The 23,411-nt window shown below is 39.0% G+C and overlaps 1 protein-coding gene across 1 annotated transcript in view; it reads left to right on the forward strand.

Moving 5' to 3' along the window:
- Nucleotides 1-23,411, forward strand: part of CACHD1 (cache domain containing 1) — a 147,813-nt gene that overhangs the window by 40,730 nt on the left and 83,672 nt on the right. Inside the window, exon 2 of the mRNA XM_073544681.1 lies at nucleotides 12,472-12,534. Coding sequence (XP_073400782.1) covers nucleotides 12,472-12,534 — 63 coding nt within the window. The remainder of the gene's footprint in view (nucleotides 1-12,471; nucleotides 12,535-23,411) is intronic.

Here is a 23,411-nt window from a genome sequence, read left to right on the forward strand (position 1 = left end):
ACTACTATATTACTGCTCCTATGTACAAGAATATAACTACTATATTACTGCTCCCTATATACAAGAATATAACTATTATAATACTGCTCCTATGTACAAGAATATAACTACTATAATACTGCTCCTATGTACAAGAATATAACTACTATAATACTGCCCCGATGTACAAGAATATAACTACTATAATACTGACCCCTATGTACAAGACTATAACTACTATAATACTGTTCCTATGTACAAGAATATAACTACTATATTACTGCTCCTATGTACAAGAATATAACTACTATATTACTGCTCCCTATATACAAGAATATAACTATTATAATACTGCTCCTATGTACAAGAATATAACTACTATAATACTGCCCCGATGTACAAGAATATAACTACTATAATACTGACCCCTATGTACAAGACTATAACTACTATAATACTGCCCCTATGTACAAGAATATAACTACTATAATACTGCCCCTATGTACAAGAATATAACTATTATAATACTGCTCCTATGTACAAGAATATAACTACTATAATACTGCCCCGATGTACAAGAATATAACTACTATAATACTGCCCCTATGCACAAGATTATAACTACTATAATACTGCTCCTATGTACAAGAATATAACTACTATAACACTGCACCTGTGTACAAGATTATAACTACTATAATACTGCGCCTATGTACAAGAATATAACTACTATAATACTGCCCCCTATGTACAATTATATAACTACTATAATACTGCCCCTATGTACAAGAATATAACTACTATAATACTGTCCCTATGTACAAGAATATAACTACTATAATACTGCTCTTATGTACAAGAATATAACTACTATAACACTGCTCCTAGTTCAAGAATATAACTACTATAATACTGCTATGTGCAAGAATATAACTACTATAATACTGCTATGTGCAAGATTATAACTACTATAATACTGCCCCTATGTACAAGAATATAACTGCTATAATACTGCTCCTATGTACAGGAATATAACTGCTATAATACTGCCCCTTATGTACAAGAATATAACTACTATAATACTGCTCCCTATGTACAAGAATATAACTACTGTAATACTGCCCCTATGTACAAGAATATAACTACTATAATACTGCTCCTATGTACAAGAATATAACTACTATAACACTGCTCCTAGTACAAGAATATAACTACTATAATACTGCTCTGTGCAAGAATATAACTACTATAATACTGCCCCTATGTACAAGAATATTACTACTATAATACTGCTCCTCTGTACAAGAATATAACTACTGTAATACTGCCCCTATGTACAAGAATATAACTACTATAATACTGCCCCCTATGTACAAGAATATAACTAATACTGCTCCTATGTACAAGAATATAACTACTATAATACTGCCCCCTATGTACAAGAATATAACTACTATAATACTGCCCCTATGTACAAGAATATACAGTTGTGTCCAAAAGTATTGACACCCCCTGCAATTTTGTCAGCTAATACTCAGTTTCTTCCTGAAAATGATTGCAATCACAAATTCTTTGGTATTATTATCTTCATTTAATTTGTCTTAAATGAAAAAAACACAAAAGAGAAAAAAGCAAAACATTGATCATTTCACACAAAACTCCAAAAATGGGCCAGACAAAAGTATTGGCACCCTCAGCCTAATACTTGGTTGCACAACCTTTAGCCAAAATAACTGCGACCAACCGCTTCCAGTAACCATCAATGAGTTTCTTACAATGCTCTGCTGGAATTTTAGACCATTCTTCTTTGGCAAACTGCTCCAGGTCCCTGATATTTGAAGGGTGCCTTCTCCAAACTGCCATTTTTAGATCTCTCCACAGGTGTTCTATGGGATTCAGGTCTGGACTCATTGCTGGCCACCTTAGAAGTCTCCAGTGCTTTCTCTCAAACCATTTTCTAGTGCTTTTTGAAGTGTGTTGTGGGTCATTGTCCTGCTGGGAGACCCAGCTATCTCACACTGGGCCCTACATTATGCTGCAAAATTTGTTGGTAGTCTTCAGACTTCATAATGCCATGCACACGGTCAAGCAGTCCAGTGCCAGAGGCAGCAAAGCAACCCCAAAACATCAGGGAACCTCCGCCATGTTTGACTGTAGGGCCCGTTTTTTTTTCTTTGAATGCCTCTTTTTTTTTTTTTTTTTCTCCTGTAAACTCTATGTTGATGCCTTTGTCCAAAAAGCTCTACTTTTGTCTCATCTGACCAGAGAACATTCTTCCAAAACGTTTTAGGTTTTTTCAGGTAAGTTTTGGCAAACTCCAGCCTGGCGTTTTTATGTCTTGGGGTAAGAAGTGGGGTCTTCCTGGGTCTCCTACCATACAGTCCCTTTTCATTCAGACGCCGACGGATAGTACGGGTTGACACTGTTGTACCCTCGGACTGCAGGGCAGCTTGAACTTGTTTGGATGTTAATCGAGGTTCTTTATCCAACATCCGCACAATCTCGCGTTGAAATCTCTTGTCAATTTTTCTTTTCTGTCCACATCTAGGGAGGTTAGCCACAGTGCCATGGGCTTTAAACTTCTTGATGACACAGCGCACGGTAGACACAGGAACATTCTGGTCTTTGGAGATGGACTTGTAGCCTTGAGATTGCTCATGCCTCCTCACAATTTGGTTTCTCAAGTCCTCAGACAGTTCTTTGGTCTTCTTTCTTTTCTCCATGCTCAATGTGGTACACACAAGGACACAGGACAGAGGTTGAGTCAACTTTAATCCATGTCAACTGGCTGCAAGTGTGATTTAGTTATTGCCAACACCTGTTAGGTGCCACAGGTAAGTTACAGGTGCTGTTAATTACACAAATTAGAGAAGCATCACATGATTTTTCGAACAGTGCCAATACTTTTGTCCACCCTCTTTTTTATGTTTGGTGTGGAATTATATCCAATTTGGCTTTAGGACAATTCTTTTTGTGTTTTTTCATTTAAGACAAATTAAATGAAGATAATAATACCAAAGAATTTGTGTTTGCAATAATTTTCAGGAAGAAACTGAGTATTATCTGACAAAATTGTAGGGGTGTCAATACTTTTGGCCACAACTGTAACTACTATAATACTTGCCCCTATGTACAAGAATATAACTACTATAATACTGCCCCTATGTACAAGAATATAACTACTATAATACTGCCCCTATGTACAAGAATATAACTTCTATAATACTGCCCCCTATGTACAAGAATATAACTACTATAATACTGCTCCTATGTACAAGAATATAACTTCTATAATACTGCCCCTATGTACAAGAATATAACTTCTATAATACTGCTCCCTATGTACAAGAATATAACTGCTATAATACTGCCCCTATATACAAGAATATAACTACTATAATACTGCCCCTATGTACAAGAATATAACTACTATAATACTGCCCCCTATGTACAAGAATATAACTACTATAATACTGCCCCCTATGTACAAGAATATATCTACTATAATACTGCCCCCTATGTACAAGAATATATCTACTATAATACTGCCCCCTATGTACAAGAATATATCTACTATAATACTGCGCCCTATGTACAAGAATATAACTACTATAATACTGCCCCTATGTACAAGAATATAACTACTATAATACTGCCCTCTATGTACAAGAATATATCTACTGTAATACTGCCCCTATGTACAAGAATATAACTACAATAATACTGCCCCCTATGTACAAGAATATAACTACTATAATACTGCTCCTATGTACAAGAATATAACTGCTATAATACTGCCCTCTATGTACAAGAATATATCTACTATAATACTGCCCCTATGTACAAGAATATATCTACTATAATACTGCGCCCTATGTACAAGAATATAACTACTATAATACTGCCCCCTATGTACAAGAATATATCTACTATAATACTGCCCCCTATGTACAAGAATATAACTGCTATAATACTGCCCTCTATGTACAAGAATATATCTACTATAATACTGCCCCTATGTACAAGAATATAACTACAATAATACTGCCCCCTATGTACAAGAATATAACTACTATAATACTGCCCCCTATGTACAAGAATATATCTACTATAATACTGCGCCCTATGTACAAGAATATAACTACTATAATACTGCCCCTATGTACAAGAATATAACTACTATAATACTGCTCCTATGTACAAGAATATAACTGCTATAATACTGCCCTCTATGTACAAGAATATATCTACTATAATACTGCCCCTATGTACAAGAATATAACTACAATAATACTGCCCCCTATGTACAAGAATATAACTACTATAATACTGCTCCTATGTACAAGAATATAACTGCTATAATACTGCCCTCTATGTACAAGAATATATCTACTATAATACTGCCCCTATGTACAAGAATATAACTACTATAATACTGCGCCCTATGTACAAGAATATAACTACTATAATACTGCCCCTATGTACAAGAATATAACTACTATAATACTGCCCTCTATGTACAAGAATATATCTACTATAATACTGCCCCTATGTACAAGAATATAACTACAATAATACTGCCCCCTATGTACAAGAATATAACTACTATAATACTGCTCCTATGTACAAGAATATAACTGCTATAATACTGCCCTCTATGTACAAGAATATATCTACTATAATACTGCCCCTATGTACAAGAATATATCTACTATAATACTGCGCCCTATGTACAAGAATATAACTACTATAATACTGCCCCCTATGTACAAGAATATATCTACTATAATACTGCCCCCTATGTACAAGAATATAACTACAATAATACTGCCCCCTATGTACAAGAATATAACTACTATAATACTGCTCCTATGTACAAGAATATAACTGCTATAATACTGCCCTCTATGTACAAGAATATATCTACTATAATACTGCCCCTATGTACAAGAATATAACTACTATAATACTGCGCCCTATGTACAAGAATATAACTACTATAATACTGCCCCTATGTACAAGAATATAACTACTATAATACTGCTCCTATGTACAAGAATATAACTGCTATAATACTGCCCTCTATGTACAAGAATATATCTACTATAATACTGCCCCTATGTACAAGAATATAACTACAATAATACTGCCCCCTATGTACAAGAATATAACTACTATAATACTGCTCCTATGTACAAGAATATAACTGCTATAATACTGCCCCCTATGTACAAGAATATAACTACTATAATACTGCCCCCTATGTACAAGAATATAGCTACTATAATACTGCTCCTATGTACAAGAATATAACTACTATAATACTGCTCCTATGTACAGGAATATAACTACTATAATACTGCTCCTATGTACAAGAATATAACTACTATAATACTGTCCCTATGTACAGGAATATAACTACTATAATACTGTCCCTATGTACAAGAATATAACTACTATAATACTGCTCCTATGTACAAGAATATAACTACTATAATACTGCTCCTATGTACAGGAATATAACTACTATAATACTGCTCCTATGTACAGGAATATAACTACTATAATACTGTCCCTATGTACAAGAATATAACTACTATAATACTGCTCCTATGTACAAGAATATAACTACTATAATACTGCTCCTATGTACAGGAATATAACTACTATAATACCGCTCCCTATATAAAAGAATCTGACTACTATATTACTGCCTCTTACGGCCAAGCTAATGACTATAATTTAGTATTTTATTTGGAAATCTGTGGTACCCAGGCTTTTCTTGCAGACGTAATTCCCCTCACAAATTCGGATTTTCTTCCCTTGTGTACTAGGGATGCTGTGGGCTGAGCAGACCACAGTCTTGACTGATAAGAATCAGTTATCCCTGACATACTGATTGTAGCAGGGTGAATCCCATGCTTTATACTATTGGGCCAGCAAAATTAATATTTAACTTTACTGCTCCTTTAAATGTTTATTATCTGGCGCTTTTCTGGTACGGTCCGTTCTCGCCGGCTCTTCCATGTGTTCAGGGTCCCCAGTGTTGTGGGCAGGGGCCCCGGGCTCTGCAGCCATCTGCTTTATGTTACCGCGTTGGACAGGCGTTCTGCAGGCGGCCGGCGCCCGCGCTGTGGTCAGATTACACAGTCAGATCTTCAGCCGTCCACATGTGGTACCTATTTTTCTGGCCTTTTGCCTCTGTCCTAACCTGCAGCTTCGCTCATTGCTTTCTGGCAATTGTTCAGATTGCTGATTGCGGAGAACCTGGGTTTGGGGTCTCCCTGACTTTAACTCTTTCCTGACTGAAGTTTCTCCATTATATAGTGAGGAGAAGGGTTCTCTCGCCTAATCCAGTGATGGCGTAATGATGATACATGGCGCCGATTGGAGGCAGATTGCTGGCATTCCGGCCATGTCCTGCGAATCCTTCCTGTGCAGTGTCAGGATGGGGGCGCCACTGTGCAGAGATTGTGATGACTTTGGTTATAGATGAAGCCAGGGGTCTTTGTATTCTCAGGACCACCGATCAGCAAGCGATGCCTTATCCCAACAATATCCCCTTCTTATCTGATAAAGGGATGGTGTATCGCTGTCACTTTTATTGGTGGGGTCCGGCCTGTTGGACCCTTTTCGATTTTGGAAATTAAGATTCTGTATCGCTAAATAAACTTTAACTCCCGTTCAGAGGGACACGGCTCCATACCAGTGCGATGCCCCCTTCATTCTCAGAGTCAGTGGGGGGGTCTCCAGCAATGAGAAAGTGATGGCATATACCGTGAGAACCCAACGATCTGCAGGTCACAGCATACTGTTTATGCCAAACTCCATAACCCTGCCAAAAGCAACCTAGCAGGTGATGGACACCAGGCCTCTGCTGCTGCAGAACCTCATTATCATGCTGCCTGATTGGTTCCTGGTGTTTTTTCTACCTACCTTGCAGGATGAATGCCTCCGTGTGACCTTGATTGGCGCAGTAATCCCCCGGCTTCTCGTGACCTTCATGTGATCAGTCACACCATCGCTGTATTCACCGGCATTCTCTTCCCTGAGATTTATCCTTGGGTGGGTTCAGGAAATTAATTCTCCAGTGGGCCAAACTATAATTTGCTGGAATATAATATAGTTTACTTTTTCACAATTTTTTTTTTTTTTTTTTTTTAGCTGGGTTTCCACTGTCATATGAAAAACTATAAGGTTTTTATCTTGGGAAAAAAATTGATTTTTGTTTTTTAATCCATATTGAGTTCAAATGGCATTTTTTTTTTTTTTTTATAAAATCCACCCATAGTTGAATTGATTACTCTCAGCGAAAAAAAACAGAATAATGATCACTTTGATTTTTGTTTTCTGTCTTTTACCTGTGGACAATCTGTTTTCTATGTGTGAAATTTCCATTTGACCTAGCCCATTAAGATGCAGTCAGTGTGCGGTCCGTCTGACTACACGAACCACACCGCTCACAGCCCCTGGACCAAAATCCGTCCGTCTGAACGTCTAGCTCTAAAGCCCCCGTCACACACAGCGATCTCGCTAGCGAGATCGCTGCTGAGTCACAAGTTTTAACCGTCAAACATGGCCGCTAGATGGTTGCCTGAGTAGGCTCTTACTGATATTGCAGGCTAGAAGCCTCTACGTCCTCCATTGACCTCAGTTGTTGTATGCTGCAGGTGTGCGCTGTCACTGTGCACGGTTTGACATTTGATTTCTTTAATATCTTTTAACGCATGTCAAATGAATGAAATGAGGCAAATGCCTTAATATTTAGAGAAAATACGCTATGTCAGTAGGTGTTATCACACCCTGCAGCAATGTCTGTGCCGTGCTCTGGTCCAGTTAGGACTGCGCAATTTGCTGAGTGTTTACATGCAACATGTCATGGAAGCCGCTCTACGTCGCAGTCACAAGGCTCACGAGACTTTTTTTGTGTGTCAAACCTGGTTCCTTGTCAAAAAAATTTAGCGATTGGTTGTCTATTTGGCCAGATCACTCAGGAGATATTCACTCACTACAGTTTGTAAAGTTAAGTATGGATATGGAATAAATGGGGAGAAATTGTAGAGAAGGAGTGCGAGTTGTCAAAATAGTTTTTCAAGATTGGATTTGGATGCAAATTTGCAGCACAATGTACCCATAAATTTTGCTTGGGTAATCGGTTGATAGCAGCACCAGTGTGGTATTTCTAAAATCCACCATTTACTTGCTGCAATGAAGCTAAAAAAATCCGTGACCTGATTTGTTTTTGTTTTTTTGCTGTGGACTTGTGCTGTAAATTTTTGCAGATCATCAGTACAGAATCTGCCAGGGCTGAATACAGCCATACACATCTACATCATTATAGTGTATGTGTTTGGATATATACACTCCTCAGTGTTGGAAATGTGGTGAAATTATGGAAATCATAAGATGGATATGCATCAACGATTAATAATTATGTAAGAATGGAATAAAAATGTTCAAAACATCTGGATTTCTTCGGTCTGGAGTCTGATCCACGCTCAGAAATCCCAGGGCTTCCAGCTTCTGCTGTGATCAGTGAGGTTATTAATGGTTGTCTGTCGAAGATTCTACCTCTAAATGCAGTTGGGCAAATCATCAAGATCCACCGCTGGCAGCTCCTGTGCAATTATCGACCAATGATGTGCTCAATGGAGACAAGTCTGGAGACTCTGCAGCCATATTGGCAAGTTTAGGCCACACTGGCTGCTTATAGTAGCACCAGTAACATGTATGTGGCCTGACGTTCTCGTGCTGAAAAAACTGCTCCTGGGACACTTAGGAGAAATGGCCGCACCACTGGTTCCATCACCAATCAATGTGACACTGAGCTGTTAGTGCACCTGGAATGAAGACTAGAGTGGTCTTTTACCACTCCACTGCATAATCCTGGGATCTGGACTCGTGTGACATTGTCTTGTGAAGTCCTCATGGCCTTTCCCATATGGTCTCCAGACCGATCTCTGGCTATCATTGCATCCTAGACAAAGCTTGGACTCATCGCTGAATATCATGGATCTGCCTCCATCATGGATCTGCCTCCATTGCCGTCTTGCCCTGCGCCATGTTAGCCTTTGACAATGGTGGTGTGAGGTCAGTGGGACACCTATGGTTGGACGTCCGGCTCGTAGCCCAATGTGGACCCCTCATTGGCTATAGCTCAGGATAAAACGCCTAGTTCTGTGTCTAGCAAGTGATTGTGCGTGATGAGGATTATTAGTTTATGCCCGTACGAGCAATTTTATAAACTGCATTATAGGTGACAGTGGCCCCCCGAACCCATAGGGCCCCTGTGCAGCTGCTCCAATCGATATTGAGTAAATCGAGAGGCTTCGAACATGTTGTTTCCATTTTTTTCCCCCTTTGCGGATCAGTAACCAATCCTACCAATCCTGGGAATCCCATCGTCCATCATCCCATCACTTGCTGTAATCCTCCATGTTGTGGGGTGCAGCGATTCCTGAATGTAGCGGTTCCTTTTCCCGTCTTGTTGGCTGTCTCGCTCCTCCATTCTCTCCTCGGTAAATAAGACGGGGCAGGCGGAGGGCGCAGCGCGTTATATTTCTGGCATTTTGCTAGCAATTATTTCGTAGCCTCGGGGAAGAATCTGAAGACGTTATCTGTGAACCGCCGGGTGACTAGACCTTTTCACAGAAATGGTGCGGTCCTCATTTAATGTGGATTTACTGGGTTATTTTTATTTTGGTCGGCAGATTTACTAATAGGTTTTTTTTTTTACCTTGGCTGCACGGATTTTAATATAATCCAGAACATTGCCTTGCACTGAAATCGGAAAGTTCAAAGTGTTCGTCGGTGAGCGCGTCGCGGGCGCCATCGGTAAAATATGGCTCTCGGGTTTAGCCCAGGAAGTTAATTGTTGCTTTTGAAGACTTAAATTTAGACCAAATTGTGATAAAATGTGTGTATTTCAGATTTTCTGCTTACTGGTAGAGGGATAGGGAATAATTGGGGTTGGGATGAGGCTACTTTGGCGCTATCCCCATAACCTGTATATACAATGCCGTCTCTCAGATTGTGTCACTTTCCAATAGGAGATCAATCGCAAATGCTCAAAATAGTTATTCCCTTTGTCTTTCAGGAAAGTGGCCTTGTCGGCCATAGCGATCAATCAGAACTCGGCTTTTATTTTCCAAAGAAGATTAAAGGGTTACTCTAGGTGGATGGGAATATCCGATCACATTGCAGATTTTTTGCTTTTTTGATGCCAGAAAAGTGAATGACGATCCTAAAGTCGTAGGCTCTGTTCACACGTTGTGTTTTTGCAGCGGTTTTCTTATACTTTTTTTTTAATGCAAATTTTCAACTGAGTTTCACATTACCAGCAAAGTCTGGGATTTCAGAAATCTCATGCACACAGCTTGTTTTTTTATTAGAGCTGCATTTGTCATTTATTTCTGCGTTTTTTTTTTTTTTTTTTCAGCGTTTTTCACCCATTTGAAAGCAACGCATAGTGCAAAAAAACACTTAAAAAAGAGCAGGTATTAGGTTTTGCTACGTTTTTGGTGCCGAGACCTGATGAAGTTGAATCAGATTTTTTTTTTTTTATGCACTAAGCGTTATCGACATTTACAAGAGATGAATGTACCCTGCCAAAAACGCAGCAAAAAAAAAAGCCTGTTTTTTTTTTATGCTGCTTTTCCACTGCCAAGAGACTAGGTTTTGCCTGCTGGAGAAAAAAATGCATTAAAAAAAAAATACAATGTGTGAACATGGCCTTATGCGCACATTGCTTACGGTATTTTTGACTTGCAGATTTGGTGCAGATTTAAATCTGTATGATTTCAATTCTTTCAGTGTTTTTGCTGCAGATTTTGTGTATACTGATGAGTAAGGCTATGTGCACACATTGCGGATTCTGCTGCGGATCTGCAGCGTTTCAGGCTCTGCGGGTCCGCAGCAGATTTAGCTGTGTTGTACAGTACCATTGTTTTCAATGGTAAACTGGAAAACGCTGTGCACATGCTGCGGATTTCTCCGCGGGTTCAAATCCGCAGCATGTCAATTCTTTGTGCGGAATCTGCAGCGGTTTCACACCTTCTCCATTGTAGAGGTGTGACACCGCAGGCTCATCCGCAGGTAAACTGCACATCTTTTGACCTGAGAATTTACCTGCGGATTTCTCCAAATCCGCGTGGAAAAATCCGCAGGACCAAAATCTACGTGTGCACATAGCCTTAGGGAAAATCTGCATAAGAAATGCACTTATTTTAAGCAGCGTTTTTCCTGCCTAGAGATATAGAAATTTCTGCACCAAATACTTAATGCAGCACATATCCTAGGTGTTGGTTTTCCCTGCAGCACCACCACAGGTGAAATAGAGTATTACACCCTGTCCATTCCTAGTAATGGGTTTTCTCTAATAATGCAGGGAAAGACGGCCCCATCAGATGCAGAAAGGTTCCCATTCAGTATTGCATTTGCACTTTTTTTTTGTTTTTGATGTTTTTATGCTTGTTTTATTACTTTTCTTTAAATTTGGTTAAAATAAGTTTTTTGGTTTTTTTTTGGTCAGTTATGGTAGGCAAGGTTTGGATTTTCCACATGTTTTGGCTGATTCCGCAATCTGGTCATAAAGGGATTTATGAACGCCTTAAATATTTGGGCAAATTTAATGTTATTTCAGCGGAACATTTGACTAAAAACGTCCCAAAGAATGGCTATAGACTAAAATAAAAAGCATTTTTTGATTCGCTGTAAAATTCATAATCCACTTGTGCCATGTTGAAGATGTTGACTGCAGGGATTCGTCGGGTCTGGGAGGACCCCCTGTGGCCAGGTTTTTTTTTTTTTTTTTGCATGATTATACAATGACATCCAGAGGGGGCGCTCTTTGCTGATCTCCATTTCCATTGGTGCAGCCCACTGTCGGTGGTGGAAGGTAAATGACACATGCTGGCTGATGGACTTGTATGGAGAAGGAAACCCCAACAAAGCCCAGAATTTTTTTTTTTTTGGCTCTTGGAGCTGTTAAACGGAAGAGACTTATTGCTGCCTTTCAGATCTGCGAGTTCACATTTCTTAAATTCCCCAATCCCCAGCCAGAGTGAAACAGAGCAAGGGTCTGCGATAGAAAGGGGGGAAACTGAATCCATTGGATTTGCAGAGGGAGGAGAGTTGTAGGAGATTTGTGATAGATGCGGTGTCATCACAATATCCTCCTCCACTAATGAAAGGGGGAACGGCTGATATACAGCAAATGAAAGAAATGGCTGGAAATGATCACTCTGAGCCAGTGCTTAATCTATGAATGTGACGTACTGGAATGATTGGGAATGTTACAATGTATCCGCCATTTACATGAAATGCTCTGCACCGTGCTGAATCACTTATGTTATCTTGCATAGAATGTTGGGAGTTGTAGTAGTGTGGGGGATAAAGTGCATTATTAATTAATATAGATGACAGATTTTTTTTATTTTAGTAATTCTCTCATTTTAACACAAATTTTTGCTTTTTTCCTTTATGTTCCTACAGAGAATATTCAATTCATTTGTCTACACAGAGAAGATTTCAAATGGTGAAGGTGAAGTCCAGCAAGTAAGTTCACAAATTGGTTTTGCTCAAGGTTTAGGGAGACTTGCTATAACTACTATAATACTGCCCCCTATGTACAAGAATATAACTACTATAATACTGCCCCTATGTACAAGAATATAACTGCTATAATACTGCTCCTATGTACAAGAATATAACTACTATAATACTGCTAATATGTACAAGAATATAACTACTATAATACTGCTCCTATGTACAAGAATATAACTACTATAATACTGCTCCTATGTACAAGAATATAACTACTATAATACTGCCCCTATGTACAAGAATATAACTACTATAATACTGCCCCCTATGTACAAGAATATAACTACTATAATACTGCCCCTATGTACAAGAATATAACTGCTATAATACTGCTCCTATGTACAAGAATATAACTACTATAATACTGCTCCTATGTACAAGAATATAACTACTATAATACTGCCCCTATGTACAAGAATATAACTACTATAATACGGCCCCCTATGTACAAGAATCTACTATAATACTGCTCCTATGTACAAGAATATAACTACTATAATACTGCCCCTATGTACAAGAATATAACTACTATAATACTGCCCCTCTGTACAAGACTATAACTACTATAATACTGCCCCCTATGTACAAGAATATAACTACTATAATACTGCCCCTATGCACAAGAATATAACTACTATAATACTGCCCCTATGTACAAGAATGACTACTATAATACTGCCCCTATGTACAAGAATATAACTACTATAATACTGCCCCCTGTATACAAGAAAATAACTACTATAATACGGCCCCCTATGTACAAGAATATAACTACTATAATACTGCCCCCTGTATACAAGAATATAACTACTATAATACTGCCCCCTGTATACAAGAATATAACTACTATAATACTGCCCCCTGTATACAAGAATATAACTACTATAATACTGCCCCTATGTACAAGACTATAACTACTATAATACTGCCCCTATGTACAAGAATATAACTACTATAATACTGCCCCTATGTACAAGAATATAACTACTATAATACTGCCCCCTGTATACAAGAAAATAACTACTATAATACTGCTCCTATGTACAAGAATATAACTACTATAATACTGCTCCTATATACAAGAATATAACTACTATAATACTGCCCCCTGTATACAAGAATATAACTACTATAATACTGCCCCCTATGTACAAGAATCTACTATAATACTGCTCCTATGTACAAGAATATAACTACTATAATACTGCCCCTATGTACAAGAATATAACTACTATAATACTGCCCCTCTGTACAAGACTATAACTACTATAATACTGCCCCCTATGTACAAGAATATAACTACTATAATACTGCCCCTATGCACAAGAATATAACTACTATAATACTGCCCCTATGTACAAGAATATAACTACTATAATACTGCCCCTATGTACAAGAATATAACTACTATAATACTGCCCCCTGTATACAAGAAAATAACTACTATAATACGGCCCCCTATGTACAAGAATATAACTACTATAATACTGCCCCCTGTATACAAGAATATAACTACTATAATACTGCCCCCTGTATACAAGAATATAACTACTATAATACTGCCCCCTGTATACAAGAATATAACTACTATAATACTGCCCCTATGTACAAGACTATAACTACTATAATACTGCCCCTATGTACAAGAATATAACTACTATAATACTGCCCCTATGTACAAGAATATAACTACTATAATACTGCCCCCTGTATACAAGAAAATAACTACTATAATACTGCTCCTATGTACAAGAATATAACTACTATAATACTGCTCCTATATACAAGAATATAACTACTATAATACTGCCCCCTGTATACAAGAATATAACTACTATAATACTGCCCCCTGTATACAAGAATATAACTACTATAATACAGCCCCCTGTATACAAGAATATAACTACTATAATACTGCCCCCTGTATACAAGAATATAACTACTATAATACTGCCCCCTGTATACAAGAATATAACTACTATAATACTGCCCCCTGTATACAAGAATATAACTACTATAATACTGCCCCCTATGTACAAGAATATAACTACTATAATACTGCCCCTATGTACAAGAATATAACTACTATAATACTGCCCCTATGTACAAGAATATAACTACTATAATACTGCCCCCTGTATACAAGAATATAACTACTATAATACGGCCCCCTGTGTACAAGAATATAACTACTATAATACGGCCCCCTGTATACAAGAATATAACTACTATAATACTGCCCCCTGTATACAAGAATATAACTACTATACTACTGCCCCTATGTACAAGACTATAACTACTATAATACTGCCCCTATGTACAAGAATATAACTACTATAATACTGCCCCTATGTACAAGAATATAACTACTGTAATGTAATGTATAATGTTTTTCGCCTCCTCCCAGCACAGCAGCGTTTGGCGGGTGTATGTCCACGGTTGGCATTCCTCCAGATTGTTAAAGATCCTGTTACTGAAAAGTTTGAAGACCCCTTGACCTTAAGAATTTGAGCCCAATGAGCTGTGGCAGATCAGGAAGGGTTAATGCACTTGTCCTAAAATCACTGTTTCCCTGAGCTGGGCCCCGTAATATAAGACTGTGTAAACTGAGCCCGATGACATCACCCGGGGTGGCAGGGCCATCTTTCAGTGCGGGGAAAGGCCAGAGCGGGGATTTTACTGGCCAGATGGAGGATAAGCAAGGAGGGTGACGTTTGTCATTCAGCACGGTGTAATGGCCACCACAGACTGACTGCAGTGCAGTGTAAAGAGGTCAGGCCTCAGTAAGTTTTACTAACTTGCTGCATTAAGTTGTAATGACACAACAGCAACTGTTCTCTTAAAGAAACATGATCGGTGAAAATTACAGCACCTTATTCCAGACGACCTCCTAGATTGTATCTGGGGCAGCATTATCTAGGTCCAATGGGTTGTACAGGATCAGAAAACAGAACCCCTTTCTTCCAGAAACAGCACCACACCCGCGCACAGGTTGGGTCTGGTAATGCAGCTTATTTGCTTTTAAGCTGCAGTACAACACATGAGCCATAAACAGGTGTGGTGCTGTGTCTAGAAGAAAGCAGCCAAGTTTTTCTAACTATTTACATATTGCCTCTTCAGAGAGAGAGAGGACTTGAACTTTATAGCGCCACCTGTTGGTAGTTGTGATCCCTACTACCAACAGGTGGCGCTATAGAGTTCAAGTCCTCTTTCTTTCTGAAGAGGCAATTTGCATATTAAATTTCCCAGAGGAGCATTGCAAGGTAAATAAGCCTCCTTACCTTGACAAGCCAGAGCTGGTATGTCACTCTCCACAAGGAGAAACCTTACCCCTTTAACTATTTACAAGGGTTTTTTTTTTTTTATTTTAAGAGGTTTTTCTGGTATCTTACAAAAAATGAATTTTATAAAATAAATAACCATTTCTTACCCGGTAAAAATTCTGCCTCTCTTCGATGCTACTTTTATTTTTCTCAGCTGGCCCTGCAGTAATGACTGGCTGCAGTGGTCACTTGTAGTACAGGCAAACAGCAGTTATGTTTTGCAAGTGATTGCCTGCAGCAGTCATGTGAATGATGGATGTGATGTCATCGGTATGGAAATGATGGTGACCAGTAAAGTGGTGAGGGTTCCAATAAGGAGCAAATGGATATTTATAACATTCCCGAGTTTAGCAAAATTTTAGACAATTCCTTTTAGAATTTCCTTTTTTTTTTTTTTTTTTTCTTTTAATTCTTACAGTTTTCCTTCTTGTTTGCGGTCATTGAATAAGAACTTATTTTTATATATCTTACTCATTTTTTTTTTCTTATTCAAATTGAGAGGCTGTCTGTGTCTCAGTAACATAGGCTGGATGTGTGGTCTGTGTGTCTCGGTAATATAGGCAAAATGTGAAGTCTGTGTGTCTCTTTCCAGTAATATAGGCTGGATTTGAGGTTTATGTGTCTATCCCAGTAATATAGGCTGAATGTGAGCTGTGTGTCTCTTATAGCTCACATCCAACCTGTATTAATGGATGAGAGATACAGACCTTTCATCCAGACTATATTACTGGGAATGACACACAGCTCACATCCAGCCTATATTACTGGGAGACACACAGACCTCACATCCAGCCTATATTACTGGGAGAGACACAGACCTCACATCCAGCCTATATTACTGGGAGAGACACACAGACCTCACATCAAGCTTATATTACTGGGAGAGACGCACAGAGCTCACATCCAGCCTATATTACTGGGAGAGACACACAGACCTCACATCCAGCCTATATTACTGGGAGAGACACACAGACCTCACATCCAGCTTATATTACTGGGAGAGACACACACAGAGCTCACATCCATCCTATATTACTGGGAGAGACACACAGACCTCACATCCAGCTTATATTACAGGGAGAGACGCACAGAGCTCACATCCAGCCTATATTACTGGGAGAGACACACTGACCTCACATCCAGCTTATATTACAGGGAGAGACGCACAGAGCTCAGATCCATCCTATATTACTGGGAGAGACACACAGACCTCACATCCAGCTTATATTACAGGGAGAGATGCACAGAGCTCACATCCAGCCTATATTACTGGGAGAGACACACAGATGTCACATCCAGCTTGTATTACTGGAAGACTCACAGAGCTCACATCCAGCCTATATTACTGGGAGACTCACTGACCTCACATCCAGCCTATATTACTGGGAGAGACTCACAGAGCTCACATCCAGCCTATATTAATGGGAGACTCTCAGAGCTCACGTCCAGCCCATATTACTGGGAGAGACACACAGATCTGACATCCAGCCCAGTCTCCCAGTAATGTAGGCTGGATATGAGGTTTGTGTCTCTCTCCCAGTAATATAGGCTGGTTTGAAGTCTGTGCGTTCCTCCTAGTAATATTGGCTGCATGTGAAGCTTTTGTGCGTGTTTCCCAATTTTTTAAGATTGGGAAGAGGGATAAAAACTATGACACACAAAGCACACCTCGACAAGACAATTTTTATTTTGCTCCAAGCCTTTTCCCTATCTTTACTCTGTAACTTTATACTTGTCCACATAGAAATATTCTCCTAATGAAGCCCATTACTTTTCCAACTGAATATGATTCCCCCCAGAGACCCCCGCACCTGCACACATAGCTGTCAGATCTCTGCGCAGGGTTACTGATCTGGTCGCTGCACGTCCTTCCTTCAGGTCATGTGAAGACCATCAGCTTCTACTTAGACAAATTGGTGAAGGAAGGATCTATCGGCTGCTTGTCTGGACATACCCCGGACCTCCCTGGACAGCCGGACAGCTTCCCAAATTTGGCATTGTGCTTATGGGTTTTGGACGGATAGGAAGAACACTCATGTACAAGTATACTACTGTGAACAACATCAGAAAGAACTGTAAAATAACTTGTCTGTGTGCTCATATTGCAGATTTTCTATATAAATCTGAAGCCATCCTGATGTCAGCTAAGTAAATAAGAAACCTGAAGTGTCATGCACACGTTGCTTTATTTTGACTTGTAGGTTTGGTGCAGAAAATAATCTGCAGCGTGCCCATTCTCTGTGCGTTTCTCACCGTTGACTTCACTCAAATCGGTCAAAAGCTCAGGGAAAAAAAAATCACCAAAAACTCACTTTTTTGCAACTGCGATTTCCTGCCAAGATATGCAGAAATTTTACTCAGCGTGTGCACACACCCTAAAAGTGCCCAGAGCAGTCGCAAACTAGGCAAATGCTCCAGCTTTTGTCGGCAAACCTAGCCCAATGGGTGGGCGCCGATGAGATGACAGAAGGAGCCCCCTTCTTTTCTCAGCCGCTGAGATGGCACAGTCAGCATTGACTGCAGCATATGAAGTGGCTCGGGGCTGAGGTATCTCTGATCTAGGCTTCAGAGCTAGATGGAGGCTGTTTAGTGCCTCCTGTGTTTGCAAATCATTACATCATTTCTAGGGAATTGTATAGTGTTGTACCCAAGTTGTAATAGGACTTCATGGGCTAGTCGGGGCTAGTCGGAGTTATATGGGTGATGGCACCGGGGCCTTGTGTGTACTCACCAGCCATGGCAGTTACGGAATTTGCTTATTATTTGCCATTTTTTTCCCCGCTTTAGCAAATGTGTTTTGTAAATCGCTCTGATTTATCACGTGCCAAATTCTACTTCTGTATTCTTACCATTTAATTTAAATTAGTTTCCGTTTGGCTATAGGATTAAGGTCGGAGTGTTGATATCTTTAGGGCTTTACACCCGCTTGCTGCAGGTTATTTATGGGAGTCTCTTAACCTGTTTGTTCCTCATCAACGGTTGCTATTAAGTATTCACCACAAAGACCGGTTTCCCGGCTGCTCCTTGCAGGATGCGTAAATCTTCCCCATAAAGGGCTTGTTCTGCCTGTAAATATTACGTTTATTGTACAGATCGGGAAAAAAAAACCCAAAGCTTAAAGGGGTTGTCCAGGACTGTGATACTGATGGCCTATCCTCACTATTAGACCAGTGGCGATCCCTATAAAACAGCTGTTTGCAGGTGTCTTGACGGCTGGACGTAAATAGTAGGACCAAAGAGGTTCTTGTGGGTCCAGTTGTGCAGCTACTTTTCACTTCATTGGGCACCCTCTTCATTCGGGAATATATTTATTGCTGCCAGAGGGGGGAGGAGTGTTCACGTTTACATTTTTGCACCCACTCCTAAGGTTTCCATAGACTGTTCTTTAGGCAGACATTGGACGGTTATGTATTTATGGCTGCAGTGACATAAAGGAGACTAGCTGGGAATTTACTGGAGATTATATTTACAGCTGCCAGATGAAGATGGAGACTTATTTGTAGTGATGCAATACAGGGGAGAGAAGAATAAAATATAGAATGCCTGCAAGACATGTAGGGAGTTTTAGTTGATCATGTACCACTACCCAGATGATGAAAAAAGTATGTTCTAGGGGGCTGAACTGGCAAAGTAGTTTTAAAATAGCAGGTAATAGCCTTTGGAGTTTTTTTCTGTCTTACATATGAAAATAATTGGTAATGTATGCCCTTCAAGGAGTGCGCTGTCTGATTTGGATTTGACCCTTGGTTCCTCTTTTGTAGTACAAATGCCAGGGGTAGCAGTACTCCACCATACAGTTTAGGCAGTGTTGTTCAGATTGTTGTTTACTAATTTATTATTTTCATATTTTATTATATTTTTATTGTTGTTATGTTATTAGTGTTATATTGTATTTTATTTTACTTTTGTATTATATTTTTTGTATTACTGTTTTATGTTAATATAACATTGAAAATAGTAATATAATTATTGATATAAAAGTATAATGCAAAAGGAAAAAAAAAAAAAATACACTTTAATACTATCCATAAAGCAAAAATATAATAAGATATGAAATAATGAAATATAGCATAACGGAAAATAGTATTAATTTATTTCTAGAGATTTCCCATAGCATCCAATCACGGCTCAGATTTGATTTCTTAAACATCTCCGATAAAATGAAAGCTGGGCTCTGATTGGTTGCTATGAAATACAGATAGATTTACGGTCAGACACTTTTGAAAAATGAGCTTCTCATATCCAAATCACATAAATGAGCCTAAAGACCTGGCAGTCACTCCTTTTTCTACCAAGCCACACCCATTTCCCATAAACTACACCCACTTGCCAAATGCGGTGCAAAAAGTGTCTAAAACAGAAGATAAATGTGATGGAAGGCGAGTTCTTTTTGCCCAATTTGAACCATATTCCTGGTCTATATATAAATTGTTCCCAATTGTTATATTACAAATTACAGCTAGCAGATTCCCCCCCACCAGGCCTCATTCATCAAAACTGTGAATGCTGCCCATAGCAACCAATCAGAGAGCAGCTTTCATTTGTCAAATGGCTCTGGTAAAATGAAAGCTCTGCTGTGATTGGTTGCTATAGGCAACAGTCAGTTTTTCATGTAAACAGTTTTGATAAATGAGGCCTTCTGTAGATTAGATCCCCGATGCATACTGGGAGTAGTAGTTTGCTCGTAAGACTCAGACTTGCCACTGTTGTGAAGATGTCCTCTACCCCTCCGTCCCCTGCCCATTTCAATACCAAATCCCCCCACAACCTTCCCTTTATTTGCCAGCTGTGGATTCATATTCACAATCCGCTCTTGATAAGATTGAAATCCTTTTTTTTTTTTTTGCCTTTGAGATGTCATTTTTTTTTCATCTGAAAAGGGGGCTTCTTTTGAGATGCAAAGTTTAAGACGAGCGACGCTCCAGAGCAGCTTGGGTGGGGGGAATATGTGCGGCTAAACCAAAAGGACGCCTGGGGAAAATTAAGCCAGATAAAAGGAACAGATAGGCCGGATTAAAAAAATTAAAAAATAAAAATAGCAGAAAGAAAAAAAAAAACAAAAAAAAGGCCTCCCATTGAAAACACAAAAGGAATTGATATTCAAAGGGCCGATTGAGGTTTTCTCGTAAGAGAAAAATCAGATCCACTTACAAAACATATTTCCATATTTAACGCCATCGCGTCTCCGCTCGCCGGCTCCCTGACCAATAGTAGTTTATTGCTAGCTACTAGCTGTTTTGAAGGTTAGGGCCATGCGGGTGACATTTGGGCATGAAAACAAAGGTTATATGGGGATCTGGTGGTCCCGGCACCCTTGCATTGCACAAGATGGCCCCGCTGACTTTTATTGGAGCATTGTAATACTTCATGTCCTCCTGTGGTGGCGCTGTAGAGCAATTGCTCACTTGCTGCTGTGTTCCCCGCTGGTCTCTGCAGGACCCTTCTTATAAAAGTTGGCAACCGCTATAGCTCCTTCCCAATGTTCCCTATTTGTGCGCCACTCGGTGGGTGCAGGAGTTGGAGCCGAGTTTGCGCCACTGAAAGAACCAACCAGAGCTGCAGTTCACCCCTTTAAATCTCCCTGTCGATCACTGACAGCGGCACTTAGGTGGCGGATGTCATTGTCCTCCATTTCAGCCCTTCGTTGACGCGATCGCGGGTTTCTGGTGGATCGCCATGACCTCCGTCTCTGCCATCTTTGTGTGGCAGCGCCTCTTGCTGCAGCACCCACTTACCTTCTAGGCTGCAGATTTAATACTATTGAGATTGGCAATACTGCACGGATGTGATCAATCACTTGTCCCAGACCCGCTACAGATTTATGGCGTCTGTATATTGGTATAATATTTCACGATTCTCTCCTCGGAGACGTCTGGTAGATTTGTAGATTTTCAAGCAAATGTCTGTGGGATTTGTGGCGCAATCGCTCATTATTCATTCACACAACAACATGCACAAATCCGGGCCCAACGCGTTTTGTTAATAACAGTTAAAGAATTCATTTGTCAATATAAATTCTCAGCAATCCAGCTGGGGATGATTAATTGGAGGGATTGGATTACTAGATGGGAGGGAGGTGGATATCTAATCATAGTTTACATCAGGGGCCCGGTGACTGCGAAAGAGAGGATTGTGCTGAAAATGTAAAGCAAATGTGTGACTTAAAAGAGCAACAAACGTTATGGGAAACGTCAGATCCCTAGTCTTATGCATAAAGGGCAGTATTATAGTAGTTATATTCTTGTACATAGGGGCAGTATTATAGTAGTTATATTCTTGTACATAGGGGCAGTATTATAGTAGTTATATTCTTGTACATAGGGGGCAGTATTATAGTAGTTATATTCTTGTACATAGGGGCAGTATTATAGTAGTTATATTCTTGTACATAGGGGGCAGTATTATAGTAGTTATATTCTTGTACATAGGGGCAGTATTATAGTAGTTATATTCTTGTACATAGGGGCAGTATTATAGCAGTTATATTCTTGTACATAGGGGCAGTATTATAGTAGTTATATTCTTGTACATAGGGGCAGTATTATAGCAGTTATATTCTTGTACATAGGGGCAGTATTATAGTAGTTATATTCTTGTACATAGAGGCAGTATTATAGTAGTTATATTCTTGTACATAGGGGCAGTATTATAGTAGTTATATTCTTGTACATAGGGGGCAGTATTATAGTAGTTATATTCTTGTACATAGGGGCAGTATTATAGCAGTTATATTCTTGTACATAGGGGCAGTATTATAGTAGTTATATTCTTGTACATAGAGGCAGTATTATAGTAGTTATATTCTTGTACATAGGGGCAGTATTATAGTAGTTATATTCTTGTACATAGGGGGCAGTATTATAGTAGTTATATTCTTGTACATAGGGGCAGTATTATAGTAGTTATATTCTTGTACATAGGGGCAGTATTATAGTAGTTATATTCTTGTACATAGGGGCAGTATTATAGCAGTTATATTCTTGTACATAGGGGCAGTATTATAGTAGATATATTCTTGTACATAGGGGCAGTATTATAGTAGTTATATTCTTGTACATAGGGGCAGTATTATAGCAGTTATATTCTTGTACATAGGGGCAGTATTATAGTAGTTATATTCTTGTACATAGGGGCAGTATTATAGTAGTTATATTCTTGTACATAGGGGCAGTATTATAGTAGTTATATTCTTGTACATAGGGGCAGTATTATAGTAGTTATAGTCTTATACATAAAGGGCAGTATTATAGTAGTTATATTCTTATACATAAAGGGCAGTATTATAGTAGTTATATTCTTGTACATAGGGGCAGTATTATAGTAGTTATATTCTTATACATAGGGGCAGTATTATAGTAGTTATATTCTTGTACATAGGGGCAGTATTATAGTAGTTATATTCTTGTACATAGGAGCAGTATTATAGTAGTTATATTCTTGTACATAGGAGCAGTATTATAGTAGTTATATTCTTGTACATAGGGGCAGTATTATAGTAGTTATATT

This window comes from Dendrobates tinctorius, unplaced genomic scaffold, assembly GCF_039654945.1.
Source record: "Dendrobates tinctorius isolate UK_male_01 unplaced genomic scaffold, ASM3965494v1 ptg000138l, whole genome shotgun sequence".
NCBI classification, from domain to species: Eukaryota; Metazoa; Chordata; class Amphibia; order Anura; family Dendrobatidae; genus Dendrobates; species Dendrobates tinctorius.